This window comes from Sciurus carolinensis, chromosome 4 (genome assembly GCF_902686445.1).
Source record: "Sciurus carolinensis chromosome 4, mSciCar1.2, whole genome shotgun sequence".
NCBI lineage: Eukaryota > Metazoa > Chordata > Mammalia > Rodentia > Sciuridae > Sciurus > Sciurus carolinensis.
Genome location: NC_062216.1, coordinates 123,809,944 through 123,824,218, shown reverse-complemented (window position 1 = coordinate 123,824,218; position 14,275 = coordinate 123,809,944). Strand labels below are relative to the sequence as shown.

The 14,275-nt window shown below is 34.0% G+C and overlaps 1 protein-coding gene across 5 annotated transcripts in view; it reads right to left on the bottom strand.

The window, feature by feature from the left end:
• Nucleotides 1-14,275, bottom strand: part of Xpot (exportin for tRNA) — a 39,910-nt gene that overhangs the window by 13,682 nt on the left and 11,953 nt on the right. For all 5 annotated transcript variants that reach the window (XM_047551287.1, XM_047551288.1, XM_047551286.1 and 2 more), the window contains 15 exons: nucleotides 13,415-13,599; nucleotides 13,144-13,312; nucleotides 11,085-11,321; nucleotides 9,899-9,937; nucleotides 9,705-9,767; nucleotides 8,391-8,515; nucleotides 7,933-8,077; nucleotides 7,651-7,770; nucleotides 7,277-7,371; nucleotides 6,531-6,600; nucleotides 4,587-4,825; nucleotides 3,429-3,714; nucleotides 1,927-2,116; nucleotides 1,264-1,380; nucleotides 843-958 (listed from right to left, as the gene is read on the bottom strand). In XM_047551287.1, the coding sequence (XP_047407243.1) occupies nucleotides 843-958; nucleotides 1,264-1,380; nucleotides 1,927-2,116; nucleotides 3,429-3,714; nucleotides 4,587-4,825; nucleotides 6,531-6,600; nucleotides 7,277-7,371; nucleotides 7,651-7,770; nucleotides 7,933-8,077; nucleotides 8,391-8,515; nucleotides 9,705-9,767; nucleotides 9,899-9,937; nucleotides 11,085-11,321; nucleotides 13,144-13,312; nucleotides 13,415-13,599 (2,196 nt within the window). The remainder of the gene's footprint in view (nucleotides 1-842; nucleotides 959-1,263; nucleotides 1,381-1,926; nucleotides 2,117-3,428; nucleotides 3,715-4,586; nucleotides 4,826-6,530; nucleotides 6,601-7,276; nucleotides 7,372-7,650; nucleotides 7,771-7,932; nucleotides 8,078-8,390; nucleotides 8,516-9,704; nucleotides 9,768-9,898; nucleotides 9,938-11,084; nucleotides 11,322-13,143; nucleotides 13,313-13,414; nucleotides 13,600-14,275) is intronic.

Sequence of the window (14,275 nt, the reverse complement as noted above, 5' to 3'; positions counted from 1 at the left end):
CTGACCCAACTTTTTATTTCCTGGCTGCTGCCAGGAAAATATGCTGCTCTAAATTTCCAGGGAAATAGTTACCTCCAAAGAAGAGAGAGACAGTAATAGACAGGTGGAGTAAGTACATGAGATAGAAAAAGAAAATAAAAAACAAAGAACTACAAAACAAAATGGGATTTTAATGTAGGAAATTATAATTATGAAATATGGCTTTTACTAGATTGTGGGGATGTGAGACAAGGGCAAGTATTTGACATGAAGTACTCTGAAGTATGATTTAGGGAAACTCATAAGGAGAAGAAAGTTGCCATTTAATACTCTTAATAGGGAGAGCCATTAATTTGAAGGAGTAGAAGGGTTTGGGATGTAGCTCAGTGGTAAAGCACTTGTCTAGCATGTACAAGGCCATGGGTTTGATCATCAGTAAATAAAAAAATAAATAAAAATAGAATGTAGTAGGAAGACACTACTAAATCAAGGTTTCTGTGTTTATCATGACTTGTTTCAAGGTCCTAAAAAGTCTTGGTTGTTAAAATTGAAGGAATTGAATTTTAAATATTCATTCTTAACTGTGGGATTCAATAGGAATCCACAAAAGGTCCAAGAGGTTATCATCAACCTTTAAAAGAATAAATCCTGGGATGGTGGTACAACTCAATTGTAGAGTGCTTGCCTCACTCTCGGTTTGAGCCCTGGCACTTACACAATTAAATTAATTAATTAAATTTATTTAAAAATCATTCAATTTAAAAAAAAAAATCAATGGAACATAATATAATCAATCTGCATTAAAGAAGAAATTTTGAGTATACGAGATCTAGACAAGTTAAACAAGATTTCTAGGTGCTTACCAATACTGTTTGTGCATCAGCCAGGTCAAAGGTTTGTTTTAAAGGTGCTAGGAAACATGCAGGGACAATGTGCTTATAAACAAAATCAGCAAATCCCACTGGTCCATCTTTACCTCCTGTCAAGAGAATTCAATTTTCATCTTGTATAAAAGAAAATCAATTAATTCATCACCAGGGAAAAATCAACTCCTACTTCTTGGCTATGCTTGGGCTAGGGTTCCATTTCATCTTTAAGAGTCTTATGAAACAAGCTGGGGAAAGAAGGCTAAAAATACCAAAAAAACATAAAACAGGTTGGGGGGTGTAGCTCAGTGGTAGAGAGCACTTGCCTAGCATGTGTGAAGCCCTGGGTTCCACCCCCAGCACTGCAAAACAAACAAACAAGCAACAAGAACAAAAACGAAACACAAAGTTATCTTACCCCAGAGTTCTACCAACTTTGAGAGGATGATAAAACATGTTTTCTGAGCAATTGGATCTGGATATTCAACTGCTCCTTGGATAATGGTAATAAGCACTCGTTCTACATTCTCTGCACCTGAAGAGGAGAATCAAAGTTTAATTTCAAAAAGAACAAGAAAGGCAATCTGAAGCTCTCAATTAATGTACAATAATAGGTCAAAAAGCATTTATAGAGTTGATGAGGCCCCTTGATTTTAATATTAACTAAGCACATAAATTTTAAGTACTGAGAATATTCTCTTGCTATCTTGTCTCCTGGATTTCCTATATAACGGAATTACTTATGTTGATCTATATATACCTGTACATTTTCAATTCCAAGATGATAAATTAACCAGCAAGACTCAATTGTCAGATCAACTCTCATAAGTGGTCACTATGATGTTTAGATTAGTAAAGCAGCAATTAAGAATACTAATTTAGAAAAACCGAATATAAATTAATTTTAAGGTGCTGAAAATGAAATTGATTTCTATCCTAAAAATACTGAGCTATATTTTTAGAAGTCAACATACAACTACTTCAAAAGTTTTGTGTTTACCTCAACTCACCCTTACGCACATAGATGTATAACTGTGACAAGGACTTAAGAAGACAAAATGGGCGTGGCATGCATCCCCACCTTGATTTGCTATAACTTCGCTCATTCCGCTGCCTGTGACTGTTTGCAGGAAGGCAAAGTAACTTCTCCGCAACATTTGCTTCTCTAAAGCAGCAGACTGGTCATTCTCTTCAGCAGGTCGAAGTAGCACTTCAAAAATTGCATGGAGCAAGGGCATGAACATCTGTTGTAAAAATGGGGATACCTGTATCTGAAGATAAGAAACAATTATTACTGCCTCAGAAACAAGTAAGAAAACTAATGTGAAAACTTAAGGGAGATTTGTGATATTTGGTACTGGGGAATGAATCCAGAGGTACTTTTATTTTGAGACAGGACCTCATTAAGTTGCTGAGGCCAGCCTTGAACTTGTAATCTTCCTGTCTCAGTCTCCCAAGTTGCTGGGACTATAGGTATGTGCCACTGTGCCTGGCTAAGGGAAAAAATTTTAAACACTCCTTCAGAGGTTCTATTTAGGAGATGGATATACACAATTCAGTTAGTAAATCAGCAACTTTAAGACAGAATCTTTAACATAAATATTACTGAAAGTCTTAAGACCATTAATTTCGGGCTGGGGTTATAACTTAGTAGTAGAACACTTGCCTAGCACGTATGAGGCACGAGGTTCAATCCTCATTACCACATAAAAATAAATAAATAAAATAAAGGTATTGTGTCCATGTACAACTAAAAAAAAAAAAAAAAAAAAAAATCAATTTCAATTCATTTCCTATAGTTAAGATTCAGGTTAAAATAGTAGTATTCACAATAAAAAAATTGCCATGAAGTTTATTTTCAAATTTAACTCCTGAGAAATAAATTTTATTGCTAAATTATAAATCAAGATATATGATTGGAATTCTATGATTTTTATATGCCCTTGGGCAAACTACTTAACCTCTCTGTACTTCAGTTTCCCCATCTATAAGATGTAATCCCTATCACTTAGGGTTATTATGAGGATTAAATAAGAAAATGTGCAAAAAATGTTTAGAACAGACACTGAGCATTATGTGTTAGCCATTTTTATTAGTCATATCTGGCTTAAATTTCGTTGTACATCTTTAGTACACTGAAGTCATTTTAAACTCTTGCTTGGACACATAAATTGCAATATTTCTTATTCACCTCTTTAGACATTTAAGACTCAATACTGTTTTAATTTGCTTTTCTAAAATAATATACTAGTAGTTTTCTCTGGTTTTTTTTTTTTTTTTTTGGTAGTGTTGGGGTTTGAACTTAGGGTTTTGTGTGTGCTAGGCAAGTGCTCTACCACTAAGCCACATCCTCAGCAATATACTTGTAGTTTTCTTCTGTTAAACCGAGTAGCTAAGATGTTTTTATTCTGACCCATGTGTCAGACAGGATGTTGGTGATGATAAAAATTTATGATACATGTCCTCAAGTAATACATAGTTAAAAAAAAAAAAAAAAGGACGAAACCCAAGACACATCTGAAGATAAGCAATAATCTACTCTTTAAGTCTGAAGAGTCTTGGAGTTCTGAAGATTTGTGGTACCTTAAATTTGGCCGTAATCTGGTTGATTAGAGGAATGAACTCCTGGAGGTCTTTTGCTTCACAGTCTTTGAGCATGTGTTCTGAGGCAGATGGGATAAATGGAAGAACTTCTTCCTCTAGGCAAATAATCATTCGATGAAGGAAAGTGCGAACTCCACTTCTGAGAATATCTTTTTGTAAGGGACAACTGAGGGCTGGCAAGAATGTCTGTAAACAGTCCAGATAAACTTCAGAGCAGCCACACTGTTTCACAGTCTGCTTGTTGCTGAAAGCTTTGCTGGTTCGACTACATAAGAAAAACCAGGCAACAAATTTAACTTTACTCTTCAAAAGTATTATGGAGTATTGAACACAATGCACAACAATCACAAAACTGACAAAACTTAGAAGCTTCTTTATTTTCTACACAATATAACTAACGTGGTTATGGGTAAACTATTGCTTTCAGTTATTATTCCAAAATAAAAGGCTGAAATTAAATGAATGAGATGTAGTTATTATAATCCTTCTACTATAAGTCTATCTAAATGTTTTATAAAATCCTGATAATGTATGCAGAAAAGAAAATAAACTATTTACTATGACTAAACTGTACTAGACAATTTGCGAGCTACCAATTTAAATTCAGGAAACAATCTTTAAAATCAATTTATTTATATAACCTAACACCTAACTCTTGCTCTGAAGTATACTATAGGACAATTTTTCCATGCAACTTCTAATTAGCAATCACTACAACTTTCATGCTATCACTGTTTGCCAATGACAAGTACAGGTAAAGAGAAAGAAATGGCTGCTTGGGTGGTCAGGATAAAATGGAAAGCTAAAAAGAAGCCTCAGTACTAAGATCAACTCAAGATGTCCCAATATTTTTTAGTATATAAACACTTGAGCTAAATACACAATTTATACCAAAGAAGTTCAGAGGATGGGGTTAAGGATTTAGACAGACATCAAGGCAAAAATAAAGAATGGCACACGATCTGTTCTTTTCTTTGGATAAACCTACTTTGCTGGGTTGACAAGAAAAAAAGTTCAACAGTTCTCTCAGTAATCAGTTTTGGAAACAGATGTGTGTGCCTATCCTAAAAGATTCAAATAAGTGATTCTGCTGTGTAGAGAAACATGCTTTACAATTTTAATTATTATCATGCTTACCTGGCAAATCCAACAGCATGGTTGAGACAGTCAGCTAGAGTTGCCTGCCTTTCTTCATCTTGTGCCAGCATCAATTTTTCTAACAGAATTTTAAACTTCTCCATTAGTGGAGTCAATAGATTCCTCATTAAGGCTTGCTTCCTTTCTGCTGGGTATTCACTATTAACAATCAGCACTCCAGCTGTCTCATAAATAAAGAGTTGATCATCACTGCTCAACAAGGACTGGTAACCATTCTCCTAGAATGAAATTTAGTCTTATTTAAAAAATTTTTAAGTTCCTTTCATTTAATTAGAATAAGTACAAGAGGAACAGGCACATCATCTCATAGATCAAATACCTTTAAGACAAATTTTCTTCCATAACCATATAATGGAAAGAAAACTGAATTAGAACTCAAAAGATCATCCTTCTAATTCGAGTCCTAGGTTGGGGTGCAACTCAGAAACCCCAGCACTAAAAAACTAGTCCTAATGATGCTTCACAAATGATAATATTAGATCATTATTAATTAGCTTTCTTATTTCCTTTTGTAGAAATCTTTTTTGTAAGACTGTTATGAGGCTAAATAGATATTCAGAAAGGCTTTGACTATTGATACATAGGCTACAGAAACTAATCTTTGTAAGAATGTTTAAAAATTTAATAAGAGCCAAGTGTAGTGGTGGATGCCTATAATCTCAGCAACTTGAGAGGCTGAGGAAGGAGGATTACAAGTTCAAGGCCAGCCTCAGCAACTTACCAAGGCTCTAAGCAACTTAGAAAAAAGATACAGTAAAAATCCTTGCCTATATGTCCTACACGAAAAGCATGGACAATTTCCAGTATCTATAAGATATCTTAGGCTTCTTGAATGCCTAAGGATCAGTGTGAACTGCCAAGGAAAATTGGCATTAACTGGGTGAAGTACTTTACTCCACAGGTTTTTGTAATATGCAAGTAAAGATAAATTAACCACTAATTATTTACTAGTAATTAAATTTACTAGTAACCTTTCACATAGTGATATTACATAACCCTTGACACCTAAATATTTATCAAAATAAATACTTATCAAAGCATTATTTTATATTTAACTTTTTTTTTTTTTGTACTGAGGACTGAACCCAGGGGTGCTCTATCATTGAGCTATATCCCCAGTCCTATTTTGCATTTTATTTAGACAAGGTTTCACTGAGTTGCTTAGTGCCTCGCCATTGTTGAGGCTAGCTTTGAACTCGAAATCCTCCTGCTTCAGCCTCCCCAGCTGCTGTGCCATGGCACCCAGCTATATTTAACATTCTTAAATGGCACCTTTAGTAATAGGTTTCATAAAAAAAATGTCAGTATTTTGCTTTACACAAACATATAAGTTGGGGAGGAGAAAGGAGGAGATCATGAACCGAAAATGATTTCCATACATGTATGAGTTTGTTGGGATGAATCCAACTACTATGTATAACCATAAAGCTCTAATACAAAAAAACAAAACAAAACAAAAACAAAAACCCAAGTCAAAATGTACTTACAAAAGTATTTCAATTTAAATGCATACGAATTAGCATTTAAATGTTTTTACCCTAAGCCCAAAGATACACACAAAAAAACTTTGGTATAATAGTAGCAATTGCTAAGAATGATTACTACAAGGGTAATACTAGAGAATAATTTAGAAGTTGAAATTTTTTTCTTTTCCATAAAACATTTCATTTTACATACAGAGAAATCAGACCATACCCTACACTCCCAAATTTATCAGTCACTTCTTGATTCCTTTCTATTACTGTTTTGTTTACCATATCAAAAGAATTTTGGTAAACAGAACAAATAAAGCTCACATACACCTATCTTACCCACCATCAGTTAAAGGGGGAAAACAAACAAAACTCCACAAAGGCAAAAGTTAATGGCATATGTGGTCTCAATGACAAATGGGGAAAATACTTGGGAAGGACAGATACTTACAGGTGGAGAAAGGGCTAATAAATCTTGTATTCTATTCAAAATATCTTCAATGAAAGGATTCATTTGTTTACTGCACAAAGTAAAAAAGAAAATTACAAGTAAGTATCAGTGCTCAAAAGACAACAAAAAACCCCCAAATTCCTCTTTAGGACAGAACTAAAGTCTAGTTTGGTTCTGGGCTAGCCACATCTGACAATTAAGGCTGTGATTAATTTTTAAAATTCTCTCTATTGGCTCTGTGGTGATGGATTATCAAGATGATTTATAATTTTACAAGTCTAATAATAAAGAACTTTTCATACCAAAAAATAGTACTTGTAAAGAACACTACAAAATGAATTAGGTTAAAAGTGTATTTCCAAGGAATATATTTGAACAATTGAGAGAAAGCATATAGTGAGTGACTGTTGTACAATTATTGGTTAAAAAACCAACAAATGCCATTAGTGATAATAGATGTTACTTACTGGAAGTAGCAAATAGGTGATGGGTGATAAAAGCCTGTGCTTAATGAGCACAAAGCCCTGGATTCTATCTCTAGCACCAAAAAAGTATGAAAACAAACTACTTGGTAGTATCTGGCTAATGAGCAAGAGAAGTCGTAACATAAAAAAGGAATACCTAGTAAAGCATGCCTTAGAACAGAAAGGACTAAATCTACCCCAGGTTCTTGAAAAATAATTTATTTGTTTATTTGGTAGCTTAAAAAAATAAGCTAGCCCTAACAGCTGAAATTTCACACTTACTTGAGAGATTTGACAAATCTAGAAAACAGGTAAGCAGTTCTGCTCCGAACTTTAGCGCTGGAATGCCGCAGACCCCTGTGATCTAAGAAAGCCATCTAAAGAAAGAGAGACACTTTTACCATTTCTGCACTTATTTAAAGCTTTCATTCATTGCTGCTGTCAGGCTACATTTTTGTTCCCAAAATTTTACTTCTTAGGCCACTAACAGGCAGGAACCAAGAATATACAAGTAATTTTATACTACATGAACAGGCTCCTTAGGAGACTTGTTTTAGATGATAAAGTTTTGACTCTACACAGAGGACAAAGAGAATACTATGTGATCATTAGCTGCAAAACATGGAAACTAAGTACTGAGTAAAGGGTATACTTACTAATACACATGGAATGTGTTGAGGTTCAACTGTGAAAAACTTTTCATATCTAACAACAGTTTCAAAGAACTCCAATGTCACCGATGTATGCTGATAGGAACTGACTCCTGATGTTACCAACTGGAGTAGGAAAAAGTGAGGGAACCTATCTTTATTTATTGTGACATTTAAAAACACCAGTATAAACATATAATAAGCTATAACGTAACGGTTAAGGAGTTTCCATTAGCTTACAGTAAAAACAGAAAATTATGTTAAAAAAATTATTTTTAGTATACTTACAGTTCGCATCATATCCTGCAAAGCACTAGCTTTTGAAACATCACCTGAGAAGTGAGCACCATGAGATACTGGAAGAGCTTCTGCCAACATATACAGCAATCTTATTGCTACTTCAACTTCCATAAACCGTGTGGTCTGCCAGTTCCTACCAAGGTATAACATTGTCAGTGAGATCTGAATATATACTTTTTATACAACCAGTGATGCACAAGACAGTAACACACCAACAAAAGCCTTTTTAATGATTAAGAAGTTTTAGCAATTGTTAATTTTGCCAAGTATTGAAGTTACATAAAAAACAAAGATCAACAAATTATTGGTACAAAAGTGCTTCATTTTCAGGGACACACGTAAGTAACATGGGTTTGTAAGTCATCTGATTATCACTTATTTTAGACCATTAACAGGGAATGAAGGAAAGAAGTGGGCTTGTTACAAAAATAGTAACAAAAACTTACTGCAGGGTAGAACTAAAAACTCTGCGAACAGAAGCCAGCAGTAACTCTGGTGAAACTTGAGCGAGTCTGTCCAATAATAACTTCAGTTGTTTTCTATACTCTACAAACATGGCTTCATCTTCACCCTATTATATAGGTTAAAATCATTTAAAAAGTCTAAAAGGCATAGGGATTCATATAAAACATTAAAATCTATAGTTTTCTGCATTCATAAATTTCACTTTTATTGTCCATCAATTTTTAAAATACAGAAATATCAATATGCTTAGCAGCTTTTCCCCTCTAATAATTATTTCTGCTCACTAATAATTATTTCTGAACACAGGCCTAGCCCTCAAAAGCCTAGAGCCAGAAATTGCATAGGGAGAAGAAAGGGATGAGAAAAGAACCAGAACAGGTTCACACTGGGTTCTGACACTGTAAGCACCTTGTTTATTCTCTTTTTACCTCAAAAACTAGAAGTAATATTGTATAACTGGAGATATTAAATATGACATATCCTATGCACTCTATATTGGTCATCATCACCAGTCCAAAGTTTGAATGCACGAATAGAATATGTCAGCACACACCATGACTGAATTCCCAGCAAGCATTTAATGGACCTTCCATTTAATGAGAAGCTGATCCTATCATAGACCCTGGACAGTAATGAATAAGACTTTTGCTTTTTAACACAATACTTTTATTTTTTATGTGGTGCTGAGGATTGAACCTAACCTCATGCATGCTAGGTGAGCACTCTACCATGGAGCCACAACCCCAGCCCAAGACTTTTTAGCTAAAGACAGTTAAGCCTCATTCTCATTCTCCTATTCAGACTGATGCTTTGAGGTCTACTGACTGGGTCTCAATTTGTCATTCTTATTAAATACTGCAAAGTCAGATATGACCACTGATAATATTGTCAACATTTTATGAAGTTCAATGATATAATTTTGTTCTGATTTTTTTTCCTTTTTCTTTGTGCAGTGCTTGAGACAGAACCTAAGGTCTTACATATGTTAGGCAAGTGCTCTGTCTCTGAGCTATACCCCTAGTCCTACAAAGTGTTTTTTTAAAAACACTGTATTAACAGACAAAACATAAAAAATCAAAGACTAAGAGTTTTAACTAATTTTACCCAAGGTTGACGTCAATATAAACAAGACTAGATGATCAATATAAATAAGATCACATCAATTAAGTAGTTTGATTATTTCAAATACTATTGGTTTAAAAGGTCCCCAAAACAATAAAAACTTGAAATATTAATTTGCTGTACACAAAACAATAAAAATAAAACTAGTTTCTCTTCAATGCAAAAATTCTTACTTCATTTTCAAAGTTATATTCTTCATCGTAAGTCAATTTTTTCATAACGGCCAACATGATTGCCTAAAATTAAGAAAAAGATAAGTTTTTGTCAATCCTTTAATTTGATGTAATTTAAAATTAAGCTACTTTCAAGGCAGAAACCAGATGAAGATTCAATTATTGGTTTAAATAAGTATAAAGAAGTCAATTACCTCTACATTAGCTTTTTGCTGATCTGAGAGCACTGTAAGCTGTTAAAAAAGTAAGGAATAATTTAGTAGGTCTCCTAAAATTGTACTTACTAGAATATTTTTCTAATCAATTAGGATATTCTTAAACATACACATGCATTTCTGGAGGGCAGTTTGGCACTGCCTTTGTTTAAAATATACCTAAGATCTAGTAATTGTCTTTCTAGTAAACCTCAAAGACATGTAGATTAATTTGATTTTTAAAAATATGTATAATGCATTTGGTAAAGGAAGAGTTGAAGACAATAAATAATGGTCTCATCTTGTTTTCAGGTTTTTTCTTTTCTTTTCTTTTCTTTTTTTTTTTTTGCGGTACTGGGGATTGAACCCAGGGCCTGTGCTTGCAAGGCAAGCACTCTACCAACTGAGCTATATCCCTAGCCCTGGTCTCATCTTGTTTTTAAATAGCATTAAACAGTTTTAAGAAAGACATAGCAGGAGGGCTGGGGAGATAGCTCAGTTGGTAGAGTGCTTGTCTTGTAAGCACAAGGCCCTGAGTTCGATCCCCAGCACCCAAAAAAAAAAAAAAAAAAAAAAAAAAAAGAAAGACATAGCAGGATTACCAATAGTAATCACACCTTCCACACTTCTAAAATTTTTCAAAGTATACATGCAGACATGTTCTAATCACTTTATGTTAACTACTTTAAGCTTACCTGATTCAATTAACCAAATTAAGTAAAAGAGGATAGCTCTCATCTAAAGCCATAATATGAGGTACTAATTCTTTAAAAAGCTACATGCTATTATATGGAAATTAACGCCATCAACATTGAAGTTTGTACTGGAAATAACAGGAAAAACTTTAACTGCAAAAAATCATTTATAAGAAATGAATATGAAATTAAAATAACAAATCTACTTAACAATTTTTACAGTATTTAGAAATACAGGTTCCAAATGAAAAAAAATAACAAGACTATAATTCTCAAACTTAATTGAATAGTAAATTTTAGAATTTTGTTATTTGTTTTCCGATCTAAGTTTTTTTTTTTTTTTAACTTAAAAAAACTGAAAACACATTAGTAACTAATAGTAAATATCTTTGGGCAATAGAATTATGGGTGTTTTCTTATTTTCACTTTTCCAATTTGTCATGGATCCTTTATATTATCTGCTGGACAAAACGAATAAAACAAAGACTTACCTGTTTTAAAATATGAAGATAATCATAACAAAACCCAATAATGTTAGAGGAGATGTCATCATCCTCATGAATTAGTAGCTGCAACATAAGCGCCACTTTTGTTTCGATAGCTTGTAGTGCCTCTTGTGCATTCTTGATATCCCCATTCTTAATTAATTTACTCCAGCTAACTATCAATGACTGTCCCATTCCATTTACCAGCTTAGAAAATCTGGCCAGGAAGTCCACATCTTCTTCCTACAAGCAATCATGACAGATCTCAATTTATTACCACCTACTCCAAGAATAAGAGGGAAAGCTTTACTATGAGTCCAATGCCAATTTAGGATTCAATTTTAAACTGATGTAAGACATTTAATGATTCTACCACTGTGACAGAGGAATTTTCAGAATGTGAATTATTCTGATACATTATCCACTAGTATCTTTAAGGCAATTATTTTTTAATAATCATAGTCCTGTGGTTATTACAAACTTTATAAAAGCTTAAAAAGAGAGCCATTGCTTTGTAATCTTCTCCCTAAACTGTTGAATTTATAAACATGATCTAAGAAAGCTAATGCTGCCACATTATGGTGTGTATAACAAGATTCCCACAGTTCTTTCTGATACTATTTGATTTAGGCCTCAACTATCATATGGGGGTACAGAACTATCACAATGAGCTGCCTCAGGTCATTAATAGTGTTAAAGTCAAAACTCAAACTGGGTATGGCACACATCTGTAATCCCAGCTATTCAGAAGGCTGAGGGAAGAGGATTCCAAGTTTGAAGCCAGCTTGGGCAAGTTAGCAAGACCCTATCTTGAAAAATAAAAAGGGCTGGGGATGCAATTCAATGGCTAAGTGCCATTGGATTCAATCCCCAGTACTGGAAGGGGGAGAGCCAGAACTCAAATTTAGATTATCTTCATTAATTACCTTTAAACAGTTCTCTTATGGAAAGAGATTCTACCCTGACCATTTTATTATTTTTAACTAAAGACTATTGATAAGACAATCAGTAGCCAGGTGCAGTGGTGCATGCCTGTAATCTCAGCAGCTTGAGAGGCTGAGGCAGGAGGATTGCAAGTTCAAAGTCAGACTTAGTGAGGTCCTAAGCAACTCATCAAGACCTTGTCTCTAAATAGAATACAGAAAGGGCTGGGCCACATCAACGTTTACAGCAGCTCAATTCACAATAGCTAAGCTATGGAACCAACCTAGGTGCCCTTCAACAGAGGAATGGATACAGAAAATGTGGTACTTATACACAATGGAATATTACTCAGTCATAAAGAAGAATGAAATGATGGCATCTGCTGGTAAATGGATGGAACTGGAGACTATACTAAGTGAAATAAGCTAATCCCCAAAAACCCAAGACCAAATGTTCTCTCTGATATGGAAAATTACACTCCATGTATATTAATATCTCAAAATACATTCTACTATCATGTATAACTAAAGAACAACAACAAAAAAAAGGGATGGGATGTGGCTCAGGAGTTGAGTGCCCCTGGGTTCAATCCCTGGAACCAAAAAAAGCAGATAAGCAGATGCCACTAGTGGTATCTAAGGAGGAAAAACACTAAAACCATATTACCAACATATCACCAATACAAAGATATCTTAGAAATTATTTATATCTGATAGCTAAAATTTAAAAAGGCTTCATGGGTTGGGGATGTAGCCCAGTGGGCAAGTGCTCACCTCATATGTCTGAGGCCCAAGGTTCAAACCCTGAAATCTTAAATGAACCATTGTGTAAATGATATAGTCCCTTACTACTCAATGTGTGGTGCTTGGACCAGTAGTGTCAACAATGAAAGTGTATAAGAAATGCAGAAGAGCTGGTACCACCCAGGCCTTCAAGAGGCCTTCAAGTTGAAGAATGGGTATAATCTATTGTGCAGGCAAATGTTGTAAGTAATACCACAGCTTTCAGGATACAGTAGTTTATTATAATTTCAAGGACAGTTTCCAATATTTAGAAAAAAGAAAAAGGAAACACTATATTTAACTTATTATCTCTCATTTGTTCCAACAATTTTCAAAACTTCATATGTAAATATACTAACCTGGTCAATGCTAAAAAATCCAGCAGTCTGTAATACTTGACACAAGGATTCTACTAGCTTCATTTTATCAACAGGGTCCATTCCTTTATTTACAATTTCAAATAAACAGTCACATGCTTCTTCTCGTAGAACTTCTATTGACATATGACCTAGCAGCATATTTATAAACCTGATAAAAGAGGAAAAAATTATTTAAATACTTCAAACTCACGATTTTTAGATATTGTATTTTGCAGGTCTATATTTAAAAAAAAATTATAGGAATACTTACCTATCATTGGCTATAAGGGATAAGTCTATCCAAGAGACATAAGCCCCAACTACTTCAAGGCACTGACATGTCACTTCTGAATTAGTATACTGATAATTTTGTAAGATTTGGTACCATGATTCCACCAGACTTGGAATGCACTGCTCCCTCATGGTATCTTTTATTAGAGTATTCCTACGAGCCTCCTAAAAAATAAAACACCAAATGCAAAGTAGATTACAAAATGTTTGACACTGGAATATGGTTGCACACAGCAATTTCCTCTACACTAAATTTCCAGACTTATTAACACATTCCCTGCAATAGTTTCCTACTTATCAGCTCTAAAATCACATCCTGTGATTCTTTGTATTTCCTCTTTCTATTCTATTCCACAGCAGCAGACTTACTTTCTTATTAAATATAAACTACAAATAAGCATTACTTAGAAATTTTAAGCATGAGATAAATTAGTTCTCAAAATTAGGTAAACACAAGACTAAGACTATTTAGAAAGTGGCAGTAATGTAAATGCATGATAATACCCTCTATTTTAAATACTTTGGTTACAATGGCTTTAAATTATACACATTTGAAGCTACTTCTGTTGTGTCCTTTAAGAATAAGGCAAAAGTTACACTGGTTAATAAACAGAAAGACTAAGGCGATGGGTTATGTGATGAGAAAATAGAAGCCAGCAATGACAATTCACAAGCAATGCTTCTTCCTTGCTCAGGCTCTCTACAGTAGTACTAAATACAGACTGTATTTCTCAACAAATTCATAGGAGAAAAATCATCCTATGTATTTCACTGGGAAAGTATCTGCCTACTTTTAAAAAGTCAAATATAATACTCTAATTTCGATCTGTATCTTTAAAAA